The sequence below is a fragment of the Hippichthys cyanospilos genome, chromosome 16, assembly GCF_059441005.1.
Source record: "Hippichthys cyanospilos isolate Australia breed blue-spotted pipefish chromosome 16, RoL_Hcya_1.0, whole genome shotgun sequence".
NCBI classification, from domain to species: Eukaryota; Metazoa; Chordata; class Actinopteri; order Syngnathiformes; family Syngnathidae; genus Hippichthys; species Hippichthys cyanospilos.
In genome coordinates this window covers 1,569,056-1,595,226 of record NC_142384.1, presented here as the reverse complement: position 1 = coordinate 1,595,226, position 26,171 = coordinate 1,569,056, and the positions used below count along the sequence as shown (strand labels likewise).

General features: G+C 42.9%; 1 protein-coding gene across 4 annotated transcripts in view; it reads right to left on the bottom strand.

Annotated features, from left to right (window-relative positions):
* Positions 1-26,171, bottom strand: part of pdxdc1 (pyridoxal-dependent decarboxylase domain containing 1) — a 158,437-nt gene that overhangs the window by 75,455 nt on the left and 56,811 nt on the right. For 3 of the 4 annotated variants that reach the window (XR_015868125.1, XM_088436402.1, XM_088436401.1), the window contains exons 18-21: positions 21,449-21,567; positions 21,224-21,345; positions 13,454-13,546; positions 13,190-13,286 (exon numbers count right to left, since the gene is read on the bottom strand). Coding sequence is in view for 2 of the 4 variants with exons in the window: in XM_088436402.1 (XP_088292528.1) it covers positions 13,190-13,286; positions 13,454-13,546; positions 21,224-21,345; positions 21,449-21,567 (431 nt within the window). In the remaining 2 variants the exon portion in view is untranslated. The remainder of the gene's footprint in view (positions 1-13,189; positions 13,287-13,453; positions 13,547-21,223; positions 21,346-21,448; positions 21,568-26,171) is intronic. The other variant, XR_015868126.1, reaches the window with a different exon arrangement.

The window sequence follows — 26,171 nt, the reverse complement described above, 5'->3', positions numbered from 1 at the left end:
TTGGTGGTGGAGCCCGTAGCTGAACAAACTTTCTAACAGGGAAGCAAGAGTTGCACTCATCAATGAGGGAAAATTGTATTTCATTCCAACTCTCATTGGTCGATGTCATGCCGAAAACCAAGAAGGCGTGTTGTAGGAGTGCCCATGACCTTATTGACTGATAGTCTTGCCAGTCTTGTCCACGCTGTTGACTGATGAGTAGCCCCAGCACCAGTCTCTGAATGAACCTCAATTTCACACGAGTGACAGAGGAAGAGTAGCATGAGGCGTGCGGCAGAAGTTGTACATGGGGGCTTAAGAGAGTCGAACATATGTTACAAAGAGGGCTGTTGAATAAATTAGAATGCTGAGTGTAAAGCCTCCTTCCTCGTTACCATGTCTGTTCAGCTACGACACAGGGTTTCCAAACCTTTTTCCGCGAGGGCTTAACAACTTTTCCCTTTTCCCTGCGATGGGGGCCAGGGTCAGTTTTTAAACAAAAAGTGCGACTATCGCAAAAGTGTTTAAATGTAAACATGTTATAGTTTTTCAGAAGCCACAACCAACCAAATATTAGTCACGCTTCCTGGGATTTTGACACCTCTAAATAATTAATAACACTAATATAAAACACTATATATAAAAGAAACAATAAACCTTTTAAGTTTTTTCACAAAAATGACCATGGAATAATCACGTTCTTGTGGACACCACTGTTTGCAGCTCTTCATCAACTTCACTGTAAAACATGAAAGCAAACAGCCAAAAAAAATACAAATACCAAACACTCCAATCTATCTACCAGTGTGGTTGTTGACCAGTTTTATCCCAGTAAATTTGATTGTATTTGCTTATACGCAAAATGGCTCGTTTAAGAAAAATACCTTACCTTATACTGTATTTATCAGTGGGCTTTATCTGTCTGGTGAGTCAACTTCCATTTTAGTTATATGAAGCGACTCTCAAACATTTTTGAGAAGTTCATCTGTCGCTCTTGATCTCGTCTAATTTTCTTTGGATTTGTTAATAGCGCTGTCAAAAAAGTGGCATCAATCATTTATTAACAGATGCAGCTGTAACCATTTACCTTCTGGAGGCAGCCTTTCGTTTCAACCATCTTATATGTTATACCGTCTTTGCTGCTAAGGCCGCAATTACAGGTTTGCTCTGCATTTATTTGATAGGCTAAACTTCATCTGCTTCTATGCTAAGCAATTTTAGTTCGAGCTCATGTACTTAAATAATTCTCTCTTTTTCCGAGGGTTTTCCTTAAGAAGCGTCTAAAAAAACGGGCGATTCCGAACAAATTAACTCATTCACTGCCATTAACGGCTATAGACGTCAGGGATCCAGTTTATCTCGGCCTCATTTCAGCACTTCTGCCCCTGAGTTGGGCTACCAGGGGCGTTTGAGGAACCAGGCTGACACCGGCACTTTGCTCCTTTTTTGGCCGTTTCGGGGAACCAGGCAACTCGGCCTCATTTCAGCACTTCTGCCCCTAATGTTTCATGCGTGAAAATGTTTTGTTTGCAGACTGTAGGTGCAGCCAAAAAGTCGTAGCCCCTTTGAGTCTTTAAGGGTTGCAAGCTGCTCATACATTTCCAATAAAAATGACCAGCTGCTCCGTGTCGTCCTCCGTGCTCTCATCCAGCGCTAATAAGCGACCCCATGGGCTAAAAAGAAGTCTGTGGGATCAAGGGCATTTTCCATTCGCGCGCCAGTACTATGGAATGCCCTACCTATGGAAGTTGGCGCAGCCACCTCAGTAGAAATCTTTAAATCCCGACTAAAAACACATTTATATTCAAAAGCATTTAGTTAATTGAGCCTGTCTGCAGCTTTCTTCTTTTTTTTTCTTTTTTCCTGCCCCCCTCTTCCGGCTGGGAGAGGGGGCTAGCTAGATGGTGAGGGTTGACTTGACCGCCTCCATTGGGTCCTGCGCTGGTCGACCATCACGGGTTAGGAGTTTGGCCGTCTCCTCGTGTCATATTATATTCATTTGGTTATGCTCCTTCCAGTGTTGTAGTTTTAGGTTAAAGTTTTATCCAATCAGAATTCAGATAACTTGTGTTGGCAGGCTGTTTGAAATCTGCCTGAGGCCTTTACAATCAACAGTTGCAGGCGTCTGTGCATTGTGAGTGAACAGGCAGAAATAGACATTTGCAATAGCAAATCAGATCACATGGTGGCCACAGTAAGTCCAGTTAGAAAGCCTCGTTGAAAGTGATAGTTACACAATGTGATTGGATACTCAGCATGGGAGGCAGTGTCAAGCATGCTTTGGTATTTGGCTGTGACAATCCCTGTGTCCTGTGATTTTGTACAGCGATTATTCTCTGGCTTTTTTTATTTAATTTTTTAAAGCAAATGAAAATATGCAATAGAAAAGTATTTCGTGTTTGAACTGAAGCGCACAAACTGTGCAAGCAAGTCATTGAAGTCTTGGTGGCATTTTGGTGAGTGCAAGCATTTTGTTGTATTTTTTATTTTTTCATCATTTAATGTTTTTATTTTATTTCATTCATATTCTCTTGTAAATTCTTCGTTGCGCTGAATTGAGAGTGTATGGTTTAGATTGTTTGTGGGTGTCTGTGGAGGTCCATTTTTGTGCACTGGTTGTGGCAGGCATATTGCTGGGCAGCTAAATGGGTCCAACAAGGGGGGCATGTATCAGGGGCAATTCTGCTGCATGCGTCTCAGCAGCGGAGCACGCTCCGACGTGTGCACGATGCAGCCACATGATTGAATGAATTACAGCAATTCGTGTCCGCCGCGGTCCATCAACTTTACACAAGACTTGAAAAATCTGGTCCGCCACCGTGGGCTATTCCACAGTTCAGAAAGCAACAAACAGGGAAAAAACTTGGTCTACATCCGGATTCTAAGGCAAGATTATGTTTTCCTGTCAGTCCCCTGTCAGAAGGAGTTTCAACACCCACCTCCGGCAGAATTTCTCCCACGCCCCGGGGGAGGTGGAGGACATTGAGTCAGAGTGGACCTTATTCTGTGCTTCCATTGTTGAGGCGGCTGATCAGAGTTGCGGCCGTAAGGTGAGTCGGTGCCTGTCGTGGTGGCAATACCAGTACCCGCTGGAGGACACCAGCGAGAGGGATGCCGTCAAATTGAAGAAGGAGTCCAGGCATTTTTGGCCTGTGAGACTACAGAGGCAGCTGACAGGTACCGACTGGCCACGTGGTGTGCGGCTTCGGCGGTCGATGAGGAGTTCGATGAGGCTATGGAAAACGACTTCTGTACGGCTTTGAGGAAATTCTATGTACTGTATATACATATACATATATACATATATATACAGTGGTACCTCGGTACTCGACCATAATCCGTTCTGAGGTGGTGGTCGAGCACCGATTTGTTCGAACACCGAAACCATTTTTCCCATAAGAAATAATGGAAAGTATGTGTGCACAAGTAAATGTGCACAAGCAGTACATGATAAAGCTAAATAAAGCATTATAAACCATTTTGTATCATTTACTTACGTTTTGGAGAGTGGTTGATGGCATACAGGAATGGATGGGAGAGAGAGGACGGGAGGGAGTTACTCCTTCCATGATGACGCTAGCTAACTGCGATGCGAGGTACACCGCGTTCATATTTTGCTATAATTTCCTTCTTCGGTTCAATAGTGGTCCTCATTGTTTTCCTCTTTGCCTTCCCCTTATCACTGTCTTTCTTTGGACCCATTATTAAGGGCTAGAACAACACGAAAAAGTTTAAATCCGGGAAGAAATACTCGAACAAACGTCTTACTCCGCTGGCGGTCTGAGTTGAACTGGCGCTTACCCGCTGGCCGAGAAGGGCCGAGGAGCGCGTTCGGGTCGGCTCGGCTCGGCTCGGCTCGGCTAGTCGAGAACCGAAAATCTGTTCGAGGTCCGATGCATTACCTACTTGAATTTTTTGGTCGAGCACCGATTTGGTCGAGTATAGAGGCGGTCGAGTACCGAGGTACCACTGTACATATATACACCATCCGGCGTCTCAGGAATGGCAAGCAGTGCACCATCAACACTGTGTATAGTGGGGATGGGGCACTGCGGACCTCGACTCGAGACGTTATAAACCGATGGGCAGGATAACTTTGAAGACCTCCTCAATTCCAAAAAACACGTTTTCCCTGAGGAAGCAGAGTCTGGAGGCTCCGAGGTGGGATCTCCTATCTCTGGGGCTGAAGTCACACAGGTGGTTAAAAAAAAAACCCTTGGAGGTAAGGCCCTGGGGGCGGATAAGATCCGCCCCGAGTTTCTAAAGGCTCTGGATGTTGTAGGGCTGTCCTGGCTGACACGCTTCTGCAACATTGTGTGGACATCGGGGACAGCACCCCTGGATTGGCAGACTGGGGTGGTGGTCTTCCTTTTTAAGAAGGGGAATAGGAGGGTGTGTTTGAACTACAGAGGGATCAGACTCCTCAGCCTCCCCGGTAAAGTGTATTCAGGACTGATGGAGAGGAGGGTCCGTCTGGAAGTCGAACCTCTGATTCCGGAAGGGGAATGTGGATTTCGTCACGGCCGTGGAACAGTGGATAAGCGCTACACCCTCTGCAAGATCCTCAAAGGTGCATGGGAGTTTGCCCATCCAGTCTACATGTGTTTTGCGGACTTGGAGAAGGCGTTTGACTGTGTCCCTCGGGGAGTTCTGTGGGGGGCCCTTTGGGAGTATGGGGTACTCAACGCCCTAATACGGGCTGTTCGGTGCCGGCAGTAAGTCAAATCAGTTTCCAGTGGGGGTTGCACTCCGCCAAGGCTGCCCTTTATCACCGATTCTGTTCATTACTTTTATGGACAGAATTTCTAAGCGCAGCCGAAGCGTTGAGGGAGTCCGGTTTGGGAGTCTCAGCATCGCATCTCTGCTATTTGCAGATGATGTGGTGCTGTTGGCTTCTTCAGACCGTGTCCTCCAACTTTCGCTGGAGCAGTTCGCAACCGAGTGTGAAGCGGCTGGGATGAAGATCAGCACCTCCAAATCTGAGACTATGGTCATCAGTCGGAAAAGGGTGGAGTGTCCTCTCTGGGTCGAGGAGGACGTCCTGCCCCAATTGGAGAAGTTCAAGTATCTTGGGGTCACGAGTGAGAGTAGGACGGAACGTCAGATCGACAGGCCACCTGGTTCGGCCCAACACCGAGTCCCTCCTGGATAACCAAGCTCCTCACCCTATCTCTAAGGGGGAGCCCGGACACCCTGCGGTGATCTCGTTTTTGGTTTTATACATATATATATACATATACATATATATACATATACATATATACATATATATACATATACATATATACATATATATACATATATATATATATATATATATATATATATATATATATATATATATATATATATATATATACAGTGGGCCCCCGGGTTACGAACTTAATCCGTTCAGCGGCTACGCTCGTATCTCGAATTGCTCGTATAGCGGGCAATCCAAACCCATGTTAATTCGTGAATGCGTGCAACGCGCGCAGAAGCCTTAGGTAAAACCATCACGCTGTATACATATATTAATATTAAGTGACATAGTCTACTGTACAGTTGCATTAAATAATAAATACAATGGAAAAATGACTTTTACCTTTGGAAAGACGTGACTTGTGCTGAGATAAGCAGAGATGAGCAGAGATGAATGCTCGAAGTCAATACGGTAAATCAGAAATGCTATTGGTCTTACAGTGTCAAAGTAACTTTTTCAGTCAGGGTTTTCTCTACTTCCTTCCATCCCAACCAGCTGTGCCATCAAGCTAGATAAAGGCGTTCGGCCAATAGCATATCGGCACTTCTGTGATTGACGTGTGACGCCGGCCAATAGCATCTCCGTGAGTGAGACCGGGTGTCCTTAATCGACCAATAGCATATTGGCGTCTCCTTGACTGACTGATAATTATTCGCACTTTTTTTTTAAACGGTTGGAATGTATTAACATCTTATTGATTAAAACACATTTAAACCTGTGACGATTTTTTTGTCCTGCAATCGGCACACTTAATTTCATGTCAGCTGTTTTTCCCGACGTGAATTGAGCTGGGTGGAGGCGGATGGGAGGTTGAGTGTGTTGTATTTACTAGGCATCACACTTAAAGCTTGTTCGAGCGTCAGTTCACCGTTGGTTACAACTCACAGAATTGCAAGAATGGCGCTGTCCCAAAGCATGTCGGGAGGTCGCCGACTAACATGACATGCAGTTTTGTCAAGCAACCATTATATGGCACTGTGATACCACCCGTAAAAGGGTGCAGAGATTAACCTCTTGAGTTAATACGGCAACGCACATAGGCTATTGGTCTTACAGTGTTACAGTAACTCTTTCAGTCATGGTGCAAATCACGGAGATACTAAAACATCATCCTCTTATTTCTTCCTTTACCGCTGCTAGTAATTTTAGAAGCTATGTCTAACAGATAAAGTTTGCAAAGTCTTCAAAACATTCCGTTTTTCACTCATTTTGTCTACTTCCTTCCATCCTGTCCCATCAAGCTAGATAAAGGCGTTCGGCCAATAGCATATCGGCATTTCTGTGATTGACGTGTGACGCCGGCCAATAGCATCTCCGTGAGTGAGACCGGGTGACCTTAATCGACCAATAGCATATTGGCGTCTCCTTGACTGACTGATAATTATTCACACTTTTTTTTTAAACGGTTGGAATGTATTGACAATTAATTAAAAAAAAACACACATTTAAACCAATGACAATTCTTTGTCTTGCAATCGGCACATTTAATTTCATGTCAGCTGTTTTTCCCTTTAGCTGTACAAACACTACATTTAAATGGTAATATATATTTAGACACCGTGAGTGAGACAGTCAGTGTGAGATTGTAAGACCAATAGCGTTCACGTTACCGCCATAAGTATCTGTTAATGATTGTAGATGACGCAACTGCTGAATATGTTGACGCAGTTAGGCGAGAACATTTCTACATACTCAATAGCTGGTTTGTCGGGATGCTCGTAAGACGAGAGGTTTGCTCGTAAGCGGAGGACAAAATTCTCCCTGATCCACGCTCGTAAGGCGAATTGTTCGCAAATCAGGGTGCTCGTAAGCTGGGGGCTGACTGTATATATATATATATATATATATATATATATATATATATATATATATATATATATATATATATATATATATACACATATATATACATATATATACACATAAGAGCAATTAACTTCCGGCGCCGTCGCGAGTGGTAGCCTTTCCAGCAGCTCCGTGTTATTTTGTGTTACTTTTCGTTCTTTTTCTATGGATATGGACTTTAATTCTATGGATATGGACTTTAACGCACAGAAACGCGTTTACACGAGAAAGCAACTCCTTGCCCTGAAAAAGTCCCGTGCCGGTGAGATCCCACATTTACCTGACGAGGTAAGGAGACCTTATCGTGGCTGCAGAGCTGGAGCCAAGCTAAAGGCTAAGCGGCTAGCGGCGAAGTGGCGATACAAGCCTTCTGTCCCGTCTGTGATCATGGGAAATGTGAACTCACTACCAAACAAGACCGACGAACTGGCTGCGCTGGTGAAAAATATCAGAGCCTACAGGGAGTGCAGTTTGCTGTGCTTTACTGAAACGTGGCTCACGGCTAGCATCCCGGACGCCAACGTGGAGCTACCCGGCTTCAGCACAGTTAGGGCAGACAGAGACACAAAAGCCTGCGGGAAACGGAAAGGAGGCGGACTCGCTATGTACGTGAATACAAGATGGTGTAATCCCGGACATATAAATACAAAGATTTCCACCTGCTGCAGGGACATCGAACTTTTGGCCGTAAGTTTGCGTCCCTATTACTTGCCTAGAGAGTTCGGAACCGCCATTGTGGTCATTGTTTACATCCCACCGCGCGCCAACGCGGACGTAGCGTGTGACGTCATCCACTCCGCTGTGGCTAAACTACAAACACAGCACCCCGAGGCCATTCTGTTAATCACTGGGGACTTCAATCATGTGACTCTGGACAAAACATTACCTGCTTTCTTCCAGTATGTGGACTGTAACACCAGGGGAAATAGGACCATTGACCTGCTGTATGCAAACATTAAGGATGCATACAGTGCTACTCCACTGCCTGCACTGGGGAAAGCAGACCATAACCTCATTCTGCTTCAGCCCCACTACAAACCAAAAGTGAGGAGGCTACCAGCAACCACACGCTCATTCAGGAAGTGGTCTACTGAGGCAGAGCAGGCTCTGAGAGACTGCTTTGAATCTACAGACTGGGATGTACTGCAGGGGTCACATGGGGGAGACATTGAGGAGGTGGCAAACTGCACTACAGACTACATCAACTTCTGCATGGACACTGTTGTTCCTGTAAGAACTGTTCGCTGCTATGCTAACAATAAGCCCTGGATCACGAGCGACATCAAAGGCCTTCTGAACCAGAAGAAGAGGGCCTTTAAAGACGGTGATCAGCAGGAGCTAAAGCGGGTGCAGAGGGAGCTCAGAGTCCAGCTCCGGGAGGCGAAGGAGCAGTACAGGAGGAAATTGGAGCGGAAGCTGCAGAACAACAGCATAAAGGAGGTGTGGGATGGAATGAAGACTATCACCGGCTGCAGCACAAAGCGGGGTGCTGCCATGGAAGGAGATAGGGGGAGAGTCAACCAGCTGAATAACCTTTTCAACAGGTTTGACCACCCCCACTCGTTCCCACCCCGGAGTACTGCAGCTTCCCTCCTAGCTCACCCTCCCCCCCTAGACACCAGCACAGAGGAGGACATCCCCCCCCCACCCAAGATCACTGCAGCCCAGGTGTGTGGAGAGCTGAGGAGGCTGCGACCCAACAAGGCAGCAGGTCCAGATGGAGTATCCCCGCGACTGCTGAAGGCTTGTGCGTTGGAGCTGGGAGACCCTCTACAGCGCATCTTCAACCTGAGCCTGCAACGGGGGAGGGTCCCCCAGCTGTGGAAGACATCCTGCATTATCCCAGTCCCAAAGAAACCACGACCGGAGGAGCTCAACGACTTCAGGCCGGTCGCCCTGACATCACACGTGATGAAGACCATGGAGCGGTTGCTGCTACACCACCTGAGGCCACAGGTCCGCCATGCCACTGACCCCCTGCAGTTTGCCTACCAGGAGAAGGTAGGAGTGGAGGACGCTATAATCTATATGCTACACCGATCCCTCTCTCACCTGGACAGTGGCAGTGGTGCAGTGAGGATTACTTTTTTGGACTTCTCCAGCGCCTTCAACACCATACAGCCTCTGCTGCTCAGTGGTAAACTGACAGAGATGGGAGTAGGCTCACACCTTGTGGCATGGATTACGGACTACCTGACAGGCAGACCCCAGTACGTGAGACTGGGGGGCTGTACGTCCGACACTGTTGTCAGCAGCACAGGAGCGCCACAGGGGACCGTGCTGTCTCCTGTCCTGTTCACCCTGTATACGTCAGACTTCCAGTACAACTCTGAGTCCTGCCACGTGCAGAAGTTTGCAGACGACACTGCTATCGTGGGATGTATCAGGAGTGGGCAGGAGGGGGAGTACAGGAAACTGATCCAGGACTTTGTCTCATGGAGCGACGCTAACCATCTGCACCTGAACACCACCAAGACCAGGGAGATGGTGGTGGACTTCAGGAGGCCTAAACCCCATCCGGAACCAGTAACCATCAAAGGAGAATGTGTAGAGTTTGTCCAGACCTACAAATACCTGGGTGTGCAGCTGGACAATAAACTGGATTGGACTACCAACACAGAAGCTCTGTGCAGGAAAGGACAGAGCCGACTGTACTTCCTCAGAAGGCTGGCGTCCTTCAACATCTGCAAAAAGCTCCTGCAGATGTTCTACCAGACTGTTGTGGCGAGCGCCCTCCTCTACGCAGTAGTGTGCTGGGGAGGCAGCACCAAGAAGAAGGACGCCTCGCGTCTGGATAAACTGGTGAGGAAGGCGGGCTCGGTTGTGGGCACAGAGCTGGACAGTCTGACAACTGTGGCTGAGCGACGAGCGCTAAACAAGCTGCTATCAATCATGGACAATCCAACGCATCCACTACACAGCATCATCCACAGACAGAGGAGCTGCTTCAGTGACAGATTGCTGTCACTGTCCTGCTCCACGGACAGGCTGAGGAGATCATTCCTCCCCCATGCCATGAGGCTCTTCAACTCCACCCGGGGCAGTAAAAGCTCACATTAAACTCTAAACCTCATACTCTGCACTGCACTATTCACTTTATACAAGCACCTTAATTATACTTGCACTAGACTCCAACGATTCACACTATTCTGTTTACACTGTTAACAAGCACCTTAAGTATACTTCTGTAATGGACTTATGTGTATCTTGTGTACTTTATTTCTCATATTTTATATCTCGACTTGAGGATACTGCTGGTAATGTGAATTTCCCTACGGGGATGAATAAAGTATCTATCTATCTATCTATCTATCTATCTATCTATCTATCTATCTATCTATCTATCTATCTATCTATCTATCTATCTATCTATCTATCATTACCTAAAAGCGCTTGAAGATGACAAAACAACACAAATACAGCTATATATATATATATATATATATATATATATATATATATATATATATATATATAAATGACATTTACCTTTGGGGCGACGTGACTTGAGCTGGGTGGAGGCGGAGGGGAGCAGAGACCAACGCGCAAAGTCAACACGGCGACGCAGATATGCTATTGCTCTTACAATGTCACAGTCACTCTTTCAGTCACGGTACTAGTCACGGAGATGCTAAAACATGATCCTCTTACTTCTTCCTTTAGCGCTACTAGTAATTTTAGAAGCTATGTCTAACAGATAAAGTTTGCAAAGTCTTAACAACATTCCTTCCTTCCGTTTTTCACTCATTTTCTCTCCTTCCTTCCGTCCCGACCAGCTGTGCCATCAAGCTAGATAAAGACGTTCGGCCAATAGCATATCGGCATTTCTGTGATTGACGTGACGCCGGCCAATAGCATCTCAGATATATATATATATATACACACACACATATATATATATATATATATATATATATATATATATATATATATATATATATATATACACACACATATATATATATATATATATATATATATATATATATATATATAAAACGTGACAAACCGTTTACAGTTTGTGACTACATGGAGTCATTCATTAACATATCAGAACACCAATTTAAGGACTTCATAAACAAAACCGGGATATTACAAGAAAAAAATTACACGCCTCTCTCCGCAAGACCGATCAACAAATCAAGGACATTAATTCAGCGCCAGCATACTCAACTGCCAGTGATGTGATCGATATTGAACAGACTGCGCGTTTATGCAGGTATGTGGCTGATGTTTTATTTTTATAGATGCAGGCTACGTTTTATTGCACTCTATTGCCCAGATAAGGGCCACCTTATGCACGTTCCATTTTGTTTTTTTGAATCCTCATGAATAAAATCTTCTAAAATCAGCTTTATTTAATTTAATCAAAGCAATGAAACATAATTCATTAATATTGTAATTTAGTTAAACTTGAGGCGGCATCGCACAACAGAGTAGTCATGTGGTGTGTCAGGATGCACTGCAGGAAAAATAAACATTTAATCATGAAGCCTCATTATGTATTTGTAGTTAACAATCATTTTGATAGTAGGCTAATATAGCTGTTATAGATACATACAGCATGTGTTGCCTTCATTACAAGGCTTTTATTTTTTTGCGGCTCCAGACATACTTGTTTTTTGTTTTTTTTTGGTCCAATATGGACTTTTCAACATTTTGGGTTGCCGACTCCTGGTCTAGAAACATCATGACATATTGAAAAGATGGCTTGATTGTGACCGCCGTTTGTTTTGGTGAGTGCAACCTTTTCTTTCTTTTTTTATTACTAATATGTTTGTGTTATTTTATTTCGTTCGTATTGGATTAATAGTAAAGAAATATGTCACATCCCACACACAGTCTGTAATGTCATACTCTAAAAGTGCCAAAGTGCGTGGAGAGCAAACAGCAGACAAGCCCTCAAGCAACAATGTTGCAGAGATTGAAGTCTATACTTTAAAGACTTACACGCCCACCTTCAAAATATTTTAGCATGAATGCAGACTCGCAGGTTACCCTCTTTTGCATATGCAAAACTAACACGGACGTGGACCTTTGCATTAGCAAACCAAACTCAGATGCAGAAGCACACACTGAAAAAAAAAAAAAACACACACACAAATATAACCCCTTCAAGCAGCAATGCACAAAACACACATACATACTCCTCTTGCATCCATACTGTGTTTATTGAATAATATACTCCCACTGTGCAGCGAGTTGTTTGTAGAAAAATTTCACGAACTAGGCTCTGGCGCCACTTACTGGATCAGTCGCGTTAAACTCGTCAAGTTCCTTTTGACTGACAGCCGAGGTCCCATTGAAAGGATTCAATCAGTAATCACGAGAAATCCATGACAAAACAACAGGTTTACACTCTATGGAAAATGGCTATTTTTAATGGGCATCAATGGGACAAAAAATAGATTCAAATCACATTCTGGGGTATCATTATGTGAGCGCCAATCTGAAACGGAGACGAAATCTTGGTGTCTTTTTTTAATTTTGACCTCTTTTGACAGAAATTTCAACTCTCAAAGTGTTGTTTTTTTTTTTCAAAGCTTTATCTTTGATGAAACAAAAAAAAGTTTCAAAGTCCAAAAAATGTTACTCAAAAAACACAATGGTTAAAGTGGGGTGCCATTTTAGCTGCAAATGCTATGTTTTATTTTTATTTTTTTTAAATGGCAAAATGTAAGTTGAACAACAGTTCTCTTTGTTAAACTACTTTGAAAAAACAATTAAGAGACACCGATAATATAAATGTGGTACATTTTTCATCTAGTTCTGAAGCAATTGTAGTGATTATGAGAAAAAATGAAGGGGTGCTAATAAAGTTGAGGAGGACTGTATACGCGCCAGTACCCCCAGACTGGTGCAACACCACCAGAAATACACAGAAGACTAGACCTGCGCTGGCATCAAGATGAGGATGCACACATTCTTTACAAAGAGCACACAAATGCCTGTCTATCAAAACAGGGCCCTCAGTTGCAAAACCTTAGGCAATAATTGCAAATCAAAATTTCAATAATTGGTAATGAAACAAACAATGTAGGTAAGTTATATATCTTAAAAGTTACCCCGAAATAAACACCTTAGCTCTCCTGACAATCAGAAAATACTAATGTGCACACAAACCTGCCGTAAGGCTGAAGGTCCTCCCTTTAAGTGAAGCTTGAACAGGAGAAAACCAATTTAAAACTGAACCAACAAAAGGAAGTTGTCTCAGCATGCCCTAAAAAAGACAATTGTTTTTTCACGTCAAAAAAAAAAAAAAAAAAAGATTATGGTTCCCACCTTTTTGGGGAAACATAATTAGCAAAACGATATACATTCTGATTTGATGTAAAGCAAGGTTTTATTGACTTTTAGGAAACACATCATGCAGGCCAACTTACTTACCTCTTCCATGAGTTTATCATCATTGGCTTTTAGCAGCTCCAGTTCTGCCTCTTGAATACCTTTCCTCACCAAGTCTGCCATGTTCTCCAGTAGCTACATTTGAAAACAAATCTAGTCAGATATTGCAGTAGTTTGCTACAACCAGCAATAAAAAAATATTATGTACTATAAATGTAATATACTGAATTATATTTAAATTAATAAAGTAGACTTATGTAATGCTATTATTTAACTACTATTCAGCTTTTTAAAATATTCAATAGGCACTACAATTTACAATATACACTGGGTTTGGCCAATATACTGTGAAAATGATGAGAAAAATGACAGTCAAAATACTGCACACAGGTTAAACAACACAAATTACATTTTTGTCATTGAAATTCAGTTTAAGATATTCAAACTAAAGTAATTCAAACTCATATTCTGGTGGCACATACTGTATTTTAGCCCACAGTTTCACACCTCGTTAGAGAAACTTTAAGACTGATTTGAGTCCGTCCGGTTGCACGCCTGTTGTCATGACAAAATATTTTCCCAGCTATTTCAAGCTTGCTTTAATATAACCATCAAAACCAAAAAGTGTTTTGATGCAGTTTTTCTTCATGTGACCATGTTCTTACTCTAGCGCTAAAGTCCCCAACCGCCGGTCCATACACATTGATTTCCGTGTTTACAGCCACTAGACAATGTTCTTGTAAATTCCATTTGCTGTTTGTGCCCACAAAAGAATAGCTTGTGAGTTGTGTTTTTATTTTCTTTTATGTGTGATGCTTGTTTTTTCATACATTTAATTCATTTCGAATTGTTGAAACATTTACAAACATTTGTTTGTATTGTGAATAATACGCAGCAGCAAAAATTGAGCATAAAAACATTTTTTTGCCACGGATAAGCCACACTGGACTATAAGCTGCAGGTCATAACATCAGATATTTATGCAAAAAGGTGGTATATGAAAGCTTAATTTTTTTTTTAAATATATTTTTGAAATATATATTTTTTTAATTGTATACCAGCTGCAACATTCTCTCTTTTAACAGGCTGAACATGCCTGTATGTTTACTCCCAACATTATATATATAGAAAATTGATCGACATTACCTACATTTCACCAACAGAATACTGCAGTTAAATAGCAGTTCAAGACTTTGATAGCATTCGGTCTCCCATTGTTTAATTGATAGATTAATTTAGTGAACATTGCACACACAGCACTTAAAGAATATATACAAACATATAAATACAATCATATATACTGTATACCATATATCAAATTTACACATCACAAACTTTTATACAAGATATTGTTCAATTTAGACATTTTTTTATATTTTTAATAGTATACAGTATTTTAAAACTTTTTGAGCACAGCCATTGATTCACATGTTTTGAGTTCTATTTCCTAGTTGTTTCATAAACTGACTTCTTGAACAGATACACGTTTGCTTGGCCGGTGAAAAAAAACTGCAGATAAGCCGCAGGGCTCAAACAAACCATAAGGAAAAAGTCACGGCTCATAGTCCGAAAAATACGGTATTTATGTATCATTTAACCTCTTGATTCCTTTTGAAGGCTGTTTGCTATCTGTCAATGTGTTCTGACACATACTGAGGACAGAACAGAACTATTTCGGTTTTATGTATTATCCCAGTATGAAATCTATTTTATTTTGAAAAACCTTTTATTTTAAAAATCGTCCTGATTCTGTTCGATTTGTTTTGGTTACTTGAGCACCAAAATTTCACTCACAAATAAGTCAAATGAGTAATACACAGGCAGAAATCATTGGAAGGGGAAAAGTCCCAGACGAGAGACGGGTGACGAACATAAAACTTCACTAATGGCGAGTTCATATTTTATGATTTTATGTGCACTTTATAGTCAACCCCCAATTGACGATAAAATCTTCAAGCATTGATACCCGTGACACTACCTCTCCTTCAAAAAAAAAAATGGCAAAATTGTCCTTGATTAGCCAAATGCACAAACCAAAGCTTGTGTAGTTTAGAATGTTTTTGTTACATACAGTGGGGGGAAAAGTATTTGGACTCCTTGGGATTTCTTATATTTTTGAATAAACTGGTCATACAATGTGATCTGATCATCAACATTACATGAACAGTTTGCAGTACAAACAGTCAGGCCCTATTCATTTCATTGGACATTGGCACTGTTTTTAGCATTCTAACTCTGTGCACTGCCATAAAAGTTGTGAAATGAAGCAATCAAGATGTGTTCCAAGTGCACTCTGAGCTTTGATTTGAGGTTATTTTATAGGCGGCTTCCACATTTTTAGAGGCCAAAAGCAGACAATTCTACCTATTTTATGGGCCAAAAGAAACCAGACCATAGTACTTGTGAATGCCTTAGTACAGAGGTGTCCAAACCTTTTCCTGTCAGGGCCGCATACAGAAAAATAGACAGCTGAAAAGGCCACGTTTTTCTTTTTATTTACTTTTACTCTTCAAACACAGTAAATTTCCAACCAGGCAAGCAATTACACATTGCCTATTTAATGTTATTTAAAAAAAACTGCTAGTTCAAGGCTTAATATGAAAAGTGATGAGGTCAAAAAAAATGTCCACGCTTTTAACGGTGTCTACCATCAGAGCTTAGCATAGCTGGCTGTGCCATAATGTATTTTCAGCAGATGCTGCAAGCCGCAAAAATGTGGATGACAGGCTGCAAATGGGTCCCTGGGCCGCAGTTTGGACACCACTGCCTTCGTAGAATTTGAGCAGTGTTTAGGGTCGTTGTCTTATTGAAGTATCGAGCCCCGGCGGAACTTCAACTTTGTAGCTGATTCTTGAACATCCTTTGAAAAAACTGATGATACTGACTTGAATCCATGCAACTTTCAACTTAAATGAGATTGCCAGTACCTACACTTGCCACAGAGCCCCACAGGATGAAGCAACCATTACCAAATTTTACTATGGGTAGCAAGTGTTTGTCTTGGAATTCTGTGGTCTTTTTCCGTCATGCATACTACCCCATGTTTTGTCATAAAAACTCAAATTTAGTATCACCAGTCCACAATATCTTATTTCAAGATGGAGCTGGCTTGTCTAACCCTAATCCTAACACAGTGACAGCATTTGCAGGAAGATCATGTTGTAGGTTTTTGGAGCTGGTCTGAGGGTTGAATTGACTGTTGTCATCATCCTTCAGCTTATTTGAGATTTTCCTTAGCCTGGCACTTTAGGCCTTAACTTGAAATGTGCTTGTAGAGTTAGGGCTTCTATTTCCTCACTCGGTTCCTCACAGTTGAAACTGATAGCGGAAATCTCTGTGCTAATTTTTTTTGTAATCTGTGACCCAGCTAATTTCTTCGATACCTTGCTATTATCTAGCCTAAATTGATTTCTCCGATATCATTTTCACAAGACTGCACCGTCGAGTTCAACTATCGCGAGATCGACCGCGAGACGTCGTGCGCACGTCTTTTTAAACATGGCCGCGCCCAGCATTCCCTCGTGAGTTTGGTGCGGGAAGGACCATAGCAGACACAGGTAAGGCACTTAGCCGATTTGAATCCGCGATAATCGTTTTCAACCACGACGGTAACTGTTGTGCTGTCACCATTGCAGATGTTCCGCCCTTCTCATGAGCAATTGTGCACGCCACGAGTTGTTGTAAACAAGGGACTGGTGAGTCAGCATGCTGTTTTGTCACTACCGGGCTAATGCCATAAGGCTATTGTGTCTGTCCTATGTATCCGATGCTTGAATGTGTAACATGGAGTACTCCTGTGCAGTGACAAACTGTGTGACCACTGCTATCGAAAACCCAAGGATTTTATTTAATATACATGACAATTTTGATGATGATATTGATTTATCAAAGTGATATTGTAAAATGCTATTTTACATAGTGAATTATGTGTAATGTTAGATTATCATATTACTTATTGCTGGTCCTGTTTTATACAGGCCAGGTTCCCGTTGATGACGAGCGAAGGGCCCCGAGTGCGTTCACCTGCCGTGTGACTCACTGAATGAATGAGCCAACCAACTACCGCCCTGTGCACATTGTATATATTGTATATATTCCGTTGTATTATTTTTTTGTCTTCACTGTACATAATAATAACACATTTCTGAACTATATGCATTTCGTTTTCATCATTGAGCACCTCACTTTCCTCCTAGCCGAGTCAAGATCTTCTGCACTAGCCTAAGTTATAATTCAATACCAACATCATAGTTCATATTGCAGCATTACAAGTGCTACAAATCCTTTACTCAAAACACAATTTATAACAATCTTTGTTCTCAGGTCATTTGACAGTTGATTTGAGGCTCCTGATTGCCACTTCTCAGAGAAGATACAATGAGAGCAACCTCAACTGTCCACCTTATGCACCTGCCTACTTCCGTTTAATTATTGTATAGTTTCTATAAAACCTATAAACTTCATTTCATTTTTCAAATTTCACTGTTTGTCTGCTCTCAATATATTTCGCTAAATTTGCTGATCAAAACAACCAATGATTTATAAGGGAAAATCTTGAAAATAACCAGGGGTGTCAACGTTTTCATACAACTGTAAAGTCCAAGCAAAATAATTTACAATTGAGTTGCAGTGTAAGCTAAGCTGTCCGATGTGTTTCTTACTGTTCCCTTTAGTCTGTGCATCAATAATTTTCCAAAACATGATTTTAAAGAACCCCCTCGGGGTCTGTCATGGCGTTAAGCTCTGAACCCGCTGGTGGATAGCAGTGGAAAAAGATGCTGTCAGACTTTTTTGGCATGAGGGAATCCAGAGGTAAGTACCAACTGACCAAGCGGAGTCCAACTCACGTGTGGGAAGAGTTCGGTAAGGCTATGGAAACAACTACTGGATGGCTTCGAGGAAATTCTGGACCACTATCTGCCCGATGGCTTCTCAGGAGTGGGAAGCAGTGCACCATCAACACCGTGCACAGTGGAGATGGGGTGCTGCTAGGGATGTTGTGAAACAGTGGGCAGAATACTTCAAAGATCACCTAAATTCCACCGACACGTCTTCCTCTTAGGAAGGAGAGTTTGGAAACTCCGAGGTGGCCTCTCCCATTGCTGGGGCTGAAGTCACTGAGGTGGTCAAAAAACTGCTTGGTGGCAAGGTCCCAGTGGTGGATAAGATCAGCCTTGAGTTCCCAAAGGCTCTTGATGTTGGCTGACACGCCTCTGCAACATCGCATGGACCTCAGGGTACAGCACCTCTGGCTTGGCAGACCAGGGTGGAAGTGTCCCAGGGTCCAACTATAAAGTGATCACACTCCTCAGCCTTCCGGGTCAAGTCTATTCAGGGGTGCTGGAGAAGAGGATCTGTCAGAAAGTTTAACCTCAGATTCAGGAGGAGCAGTGTGGTTTTTGTACCGGTGTGGAGCAGTGGACCAGCTCTACACCCTCAGGAGGATTCTCGAGGGCGCATGAAAGTTTGCCCATCCAATTTCCATGTGTTTTGTGGACTTAGAGAAGGAATTTGACTGTCAGTTGGGTAGTCTGGACTCTCCCTTAATGATAAGATGAGAAGCTCGGTCATCCGGGAGGGACTGCTGCTCTTCCACGTTCAGAAGACTCAGAGGAGGGTGTTTGGGAATTTGGTTAGAATGCCTACCAGAAGGCTCCCTGGTGAGGTGTTCCAGGTACAATCCCACCTGGGTACGACCCATTTTACGCTGGAGAGACTATGTCTCTCAGCTGGCCTGAGAGGGAAGTCGGGGCTTCTTTGACCCCAACCCCGGAAGATAATTGATGGATGGATGGATGGACGGGACTGTGAAGACCTGCAAAATTCTTAGTTATAGTACTTAATACGTTCTTCACTGTTCAGTAATTTTAATGAATCTGTCAAATTTTACTTGTATAGCCCTAAATCACCGAAGTCTCAAAGGGCTTCACAGATGAAAAGACGTCATGTGGATACTTCTTTCGAAAAAGAAGTCATACAGAGACATCTTTTCGGTGTAAGGTACACAACAGCATCCCCTGTCAGTAGATCCAGGTTACCCTTGCCTGGACACGGGTCACCGGTTCCCCCTTCTGGAGCCAGGCCTGGAAATGGGGCTGATTGGCAAGCACCTGGTGGCTGGGCCTGCACCCATGGGGCTCGGCCGGGCTTAGCCTGAAGCGGTAACATGGCTCCCCCTTCCCATGGGGCCATAAGGGTCAGGTGTACTGTGAGCTGGTCAGTGGGCAAAGAAGGGGACCTTGGCGCTCGATACCAGGCTGTCGAAGCTAGCTCTTGGGACATGGAATGTCACCTCTCTGGCAGGGAAAGAACCTGAGCTTGTGTGTGAGGCCGAGAGGTTTCGACTAGATATAGTCGGAGTCGTCTCCACACACAGCTTGAGCTCCGGTAGCAGTCTTCTCGAGAGGGGTTGGACTCTCTTCCACTCTGGAGTTGCCCGCGGTGAGAGGCGGTGGCAGACTGGGTGGTGGTTCTCCTTTTTAAGAAGGGGAACAGAGGGTGTGTCCGAACTACAGAGGAATAACACTCCTCAGCCTCCCCGGTAAGGTCTATCAGGGGTGCAGGAGAGGAGGGTCCGCCAGGAAGTCGAATCTCAAATTCACAAGGAGCAGTGTGGTTTTCCTCCTGGCCGTGTAACAGTGGACCAGCTATACATCATTGGCCGGGTCCTCAAGGGTGCATTGAGGGTTCAACCAACCAGTCTGCATGTGCTTTGTGGACTTGGAGAAGGCATTCGACCTTGTCCCTCGTGGAGCTCTGTGGGGGGTGCTTTGGGAGTATGAGGTGCCAGACACCTTGATACGGGTTGTTCAGTGCCTATGTGTCAGAGTTTGCCGCATATCCGGCAGTACGTCTAATCCGTTTCCAGTGAGGGTTGGACTCCTCTGAGGCTGCCCTTTGTCACCAATTCTGTTCATTACTTTTATGGACAGAATTTCTAAGCGCAGCCGAAGCGTTGAGGGAGTCCGGTTTGGGAGTCTCAGCATTGCATCTTTGCTATTTGCAGACGATGTGGTGCTGTTGGCTTCTTCAGACCATGACTTCTAACTTTCGCTGGAGTAGTTCGCAGCCGAGTGTGAAGCTGCTGGGATGAAGATCAACACTTTCAAATCTGAGACCATGGTCCTCAGTCGGAAAAGGGTAGAATGCCCTCTCCGGGTCAGGGATTAGGTCCTGCCCCAAGTGGAGTAGTTCAAGTACCTTGGGGTCTTGTTCATCACGACTGAGGGCAAGATGGAAGAGGAGATTGACAGGCGGATCGGTGCAGCATCCACTTCGGTCTGTCGTGGTGAAGGGAGAGCTGAACCAAAAAGCAGAGCTCTCTGTTTACCAGTCGATCTACATTCCTACCCTCACCTATGGTCACGAGCTGTGGGTTGTAACCGAAAGAACGAGATCCCGGATACGAGTGGCCAAAATGAGTTTCCTCTGCAGGGTTTCCAGGCTCTCCCTTAGAGATAGGGTGAGAAGCTCGGTCATCTGGGAGGGACTCAGGTGACAGGCCGCTTTTCGTCCGCATTGAGAGGAACCAGTTGAAGTGGCTCGGGCATCTGGTTAGGATGCCTCCCGGACGCCTCCCTTGGGAGGTGTTCCGGGCATGTCCCACTGGGAGGAGGCCCAGGGATCGACCCAGGACAAGCCGGAGAGACTATGTCTCCTGGCTGGCCTGTGAGCGCGTGGGTGTCCTCCCAGAGGAGCTGAACGAAGAGGCCGGGGAGAGGGAAGTCTGGGCTTCTCTGCTCAAGCTGCTGCCCAACCCTGGACGGACGGATGGATGGAACAGATGAAGACAAATAACGGAATGCACATTACTCTTCTATTCTCTTCAATGCCGCGGCCCAGCATCACGATTGTTTCCACAAGCTCTGAAACATCCAGATTATCTGGTACCATGCTTATAAAGATGCAGTCCACCTCTCTGGCTACTTCTGGGCCTATAAAGAAAAACAAATATGAAAAGAAATGATTGATTTATTCAAATTAGCTATTTTAATTTTCTTACCAATTCCAATTAACATAAAATATAGAGGTACCCACCAGTGGAGAAAATGATGTCAGTGTCTAACTCTCGCAGTTTCTTTAGCAGTTCAGCATTTATTTTCTTGACTTGCTTTGTTCCCCCACTTTCACCAGTTCTCTCCACCTGAGGCTCATATCTGAGCAGTATGGGATAAATCAGAAAACCTGGTCTTGAGAAGTAATGGTGTATTAGCTAAAATTTACTTTTTTTTTTCAAACCAAAACTATTCAACCACTCAGCCATCAGTGAGTAATTTTAAGTCCAGAAACTGGATTGGAAGGTGTGTTATAGAGCTGTCAACATAATTAAAAAATGACAAGATTAATTAACAACTGATAATAACTTGTCATGGTCAGGTGAGGCAGGGAGAAAGGCAGGCGTGGTAGTGGTGAAGGAGGACCCAAATGCAGAAAGACTATGAGGCAACAAGCGTGTGAGGAAGTCCATTTTTAATTTTGTGAAAGGCTGGCAAGAACAGAAGCAGGGAAAAACAGGATGGCAAAACTCCAAAAGGGGAATAGGCAGGCTGGCGAAACAGACAGGCAGGGTGGTACAGAGATATACCGACTAATTACGACAAAAGGCTATGGAACTGAGACTTAGGACACACATGACTTGCGACAAGGATCCTACATGAGCTGTAAAAACTGTGCTTAAATACACACACAAACTAATTACCCACACGCAACAGGTGGAGAGGAAACAATAAGCAGGGGAAGCGGCTTGGTGGACACGCGAAGGGCAGGTAAACGCAGACAGGTGGACCAAATCAAACCTAACGCGGGGTGACACAAGCTTGACAGAAACTATGAAAAACGCAAGAACAGAGCCCCTCAAAATAAACCCACCACCATAAATCCAACAGACCATGACAATAACTGATCAAATTCATCAATTTAATCCCACCTAAAAATGATCAGAGAAAAGCTCTCACCTTTTTTTTTTTATTTAGATACAATGTGTTATTGTGGCAGATCAAAAGATGGATGAATGAAAGCTGAATGAATAAATGCCATTTAGTGTCACTGTACGCCGTACAATGAGTTTGGAGAGCTTCCTCCTGTTCAGAGCATGCATCAAAGTAACAAGAAGTGCAAACAAGACATAAAAAAAAAAAATAAAATAAAAAAAACTTAACCAAAAATAAGATACTGTATGAGAATTAAAATGTATAAAAAGGGTACTGCACAGCATGTTGAGTGAGCATGCACGCTCTGAATGGTTAGGTGATGGCTCTTGGAAAACAAACTTTAGTCTAGTGGTGCTTGCTTTGGGACATTTATACCGCCTTCCAGATGGCAGAAGCTCAAACAGCTTCAGGATGTGTAGTGTCCTTGATAATAGGTTAGGGTTAGGTCATATTTTACACTTTCATGTATTGTGCTCAGTCTGTTCGAGTAAAATAACTGAAAATTGGTCAGAAGACCATTAAGACATGGAATATTAGGGTTTTAAAATTTTACGACTTTTTGATAATGGGCGTAGTAGTCTGCACGCCACCTCAAAGTCAGATGACTCGCCAAAACGAAAAAAGTGGCTGTAATTGGCCCCAAAATGGCCTTATGATTGGAAAATAGCCTCTCGCTCCCGGCCCGTTTGACCTAGAGCTACAAAATTCTGTAGCCTTATGTAGGACCTCGAGCCCTACAAAAAAGTCAGCGCGAGCCATGTGCTCAGATGTACAGAGAGTTATGAATTTTTGAATGTGCACCTTTGACCTGTTTTTGCTCATTTGCAGGTCCCGAACTGCTCCTTTTTTCTCCTAAACGCTTGACCCAATCAACTTCAAATTTGCTGTGGTGTTTTATCTGACTGAGAGGCACAAGGTTTCAAATTTTTGTGATCCGCCATCAAATATGTTAGGGGCGGGGCTTCATATTATGCCTTAGATGTTTACTTCGCCACATGTGACACATACCTTTATAACTCAGCTGTACAAGCTTAGAAAAATCTGAAACTTCAGACACATGAAGATTTAAGTCCTTAACACATGTGTTTAATAATTTCTTTAATTGCTTATTAGGCCACCTCGTGGCAAACGAAAATGTCAGTCTGATGTCTCGCCAAAATGAACAAAGTTGCTGTATTTGGACCCAATACTAAACTTCATATATTTGATGGAATTCTAATGCGGAATACAGCTTTCAACGTATTTTTTGTCGTAGTGCGAGCGCCACCTAGTGGCAGGCAAAAATATAGCATTTTTAAACGTTTTTATGTGTTTAGCATTTTTTAACGTTTTTATGTGTTTAGCTGAGCCCTTTGAAGTAATATTGCTGAAATTAAGTCTGACAAGCCTCTAGACAGCCCTGCTGACCTCCACCAAATTTTACGAAGTTTCGATAATGGGCGTGGCCTCTACGTCCATTTTCATTCCGAAGTTTTATCGGAACAGTAAAAAGCTGCTGTAGTTTGACCCAGATGATCTGATCTTCTCACAATTTCACACATTGGAAAAATGTCATTCGTCAAAAGATTACGGTAAATTCTGTTTGGTTTGACCTACAGCTATGAAACTTTTTAGGCAAATGAAGGACTGTTAAGACCTACAAAAAAGTCAATAGAAGTGCTGGGCTAGGATGTACAGAAAAATTGTTATGAATTTTTATATTGTACAATTTTGCCCCATTCTTAGACATTAGCTGGTCTAAAACTAGTGCCTTTTTCTCTTAAACGGTTCACCCGATTAACTTCTACTTGGGCATGGACTATTAGCAGATATAGCGGCACAAATATGCCAAAAATTGTGAAGATCCCATGACTTGTAAGATGTGGGCGGAGCTTCAAATTATTTTGAATATTTCCTTCGCCAAGAGTGACAAAAACTTTAATAACAGCTGTTTCAGCTTCAAACCATGTGAAACGCTTCAGGGTCTTTAAAAGTCATGCCCTAATACAGCTATGTGATAAACTTCCAAATCATTTTCAGCGCCACCTAGTGGCGAACAAATCTAATTTTTTTTACACTTTCATGTACTGTGCAATGCCTGTTTGACTAAATGAACTCAAAAATGGTCAGAAAAGCTATGACAGAGTGGAAAATGAAGGTTCTCAACTTATGACTTTTCCATAGAGGGCGTGGCCTCTATGCCAACTCAAAAGTCCGATGTCTCGCCAAAACGGTAAAAGTTGCTGTAATTGGACTTAAGATGATCTCGTATATGGGATGGGTGTCCAATGTGAAACACACCTACAAGCCTATTTTTTATCATAATACGTACGACACCTAGTGGCAACAAAAAATATAGCAATTCCTTAACGGTTTTATGTACTCTGCAGAGTCCCTTAAATTGATATCCCTTAAATAATGTCTGAAAAGCCATTGGCCACGCCTAATGCCCTCCACCAAATAGTACAATATTTCGATAATGGGCGTGGCCTATACGACAGTGTAAAGTCACACTACTGTAACAATACAAGCTGCAGTAAATCCGCCCACATTATCCCACCTTCTCTAAATTTGACAAACTTGATAAGGGTCCTGCACTGAAGTCATCTACAACTAATTTTTCATCATTCATAGTCCTTGTTCATACCCCGACCTGTTCATACCCACACACGTGCACAGGTCTGCGAGGGCCCTTGAGAGCTGCTTGCAGCTCTAGTTATTATTATTATTATTATTATTAGGGCCCGAGCAGCTACTGCTGCGAGAGCCCTCGTTTTTCTCCGGATTATTATTATTATTAGGGCCCGAGCAGCTACCGCTGCGAGAGCCCTCTTGTTTTTCTCCGGATTATTATTAGGGCCCAAGCAGTGACCACTGCGAGGTGTCGTCATCTTCTCACGACTTCACACGTTGATTGAAAGTTAATTCTTTCAGACATCAACAAATATATATTCCATCGTAGCGCAAGAATCATCTCGTGGCAGAAAATATATTACCAAGTTTGCGATTCCAATTACTTAGTTGAGCCCGTTGGACAAATGCGAATGAAAATGTTACCTTTTCTAGAACATTGACCTCTACAATTCGCCTGCATATGCACGAATACATTCATACCCCAATATGTTCATTATATGAACTGTTCATCCTTCAACGTGCTCATGTCTGCCAGGGCCCGTTATAGCTGCTTGCAGCTCTAGTTATTATTATTATTATTCTCCCGAATGAATCACATTTATCAGGGCCTAAACAAGTTAGCCGAACAAGCTTTAAAATATCTGAAAATTGACAGTATCATTTAGACTCATGGTCTAACAAATTTGCGGCTTTAAAACAGGTTTTGATTTTTGGGTTTATTCTATACTTTAGTATTGCATTGTAAAAGAATGAAAAAAATAAAGCTGGATCCTTCACGGATTTCACTTTGCGCTTTATTTTTGGAACGTAACCTCTGCGATAAACGAGGGATTACTGTAATATCACTGAATTTTTTTCAGACAGGCCTTCAGACACGCCTAATTTCCTCCAAAAATTACCATGTTTTGATAATGGCCATGGCCGATACAGAAGTGCTCATTACGATGATTTATCGTAACAGTAAATGCTGATGTAGTTTGTCCCAGATGATCTCCTCTTGTCACGACTTCACACATTGAATGAAAGTCATTTCCTACAGTCATCAACAAACACATATTCCATCGTAGTGCTAGAATCTTGGCAGAGAATAATATATTACAGATTTTACGATTCCAATTACTTAGTTGCACCCGTTGAACAAATACTAATGAAAATTTGACCTTAACTAAAACATTGACTTCTACAGTTCGCCTGCATATGCACAAATACATTCATAC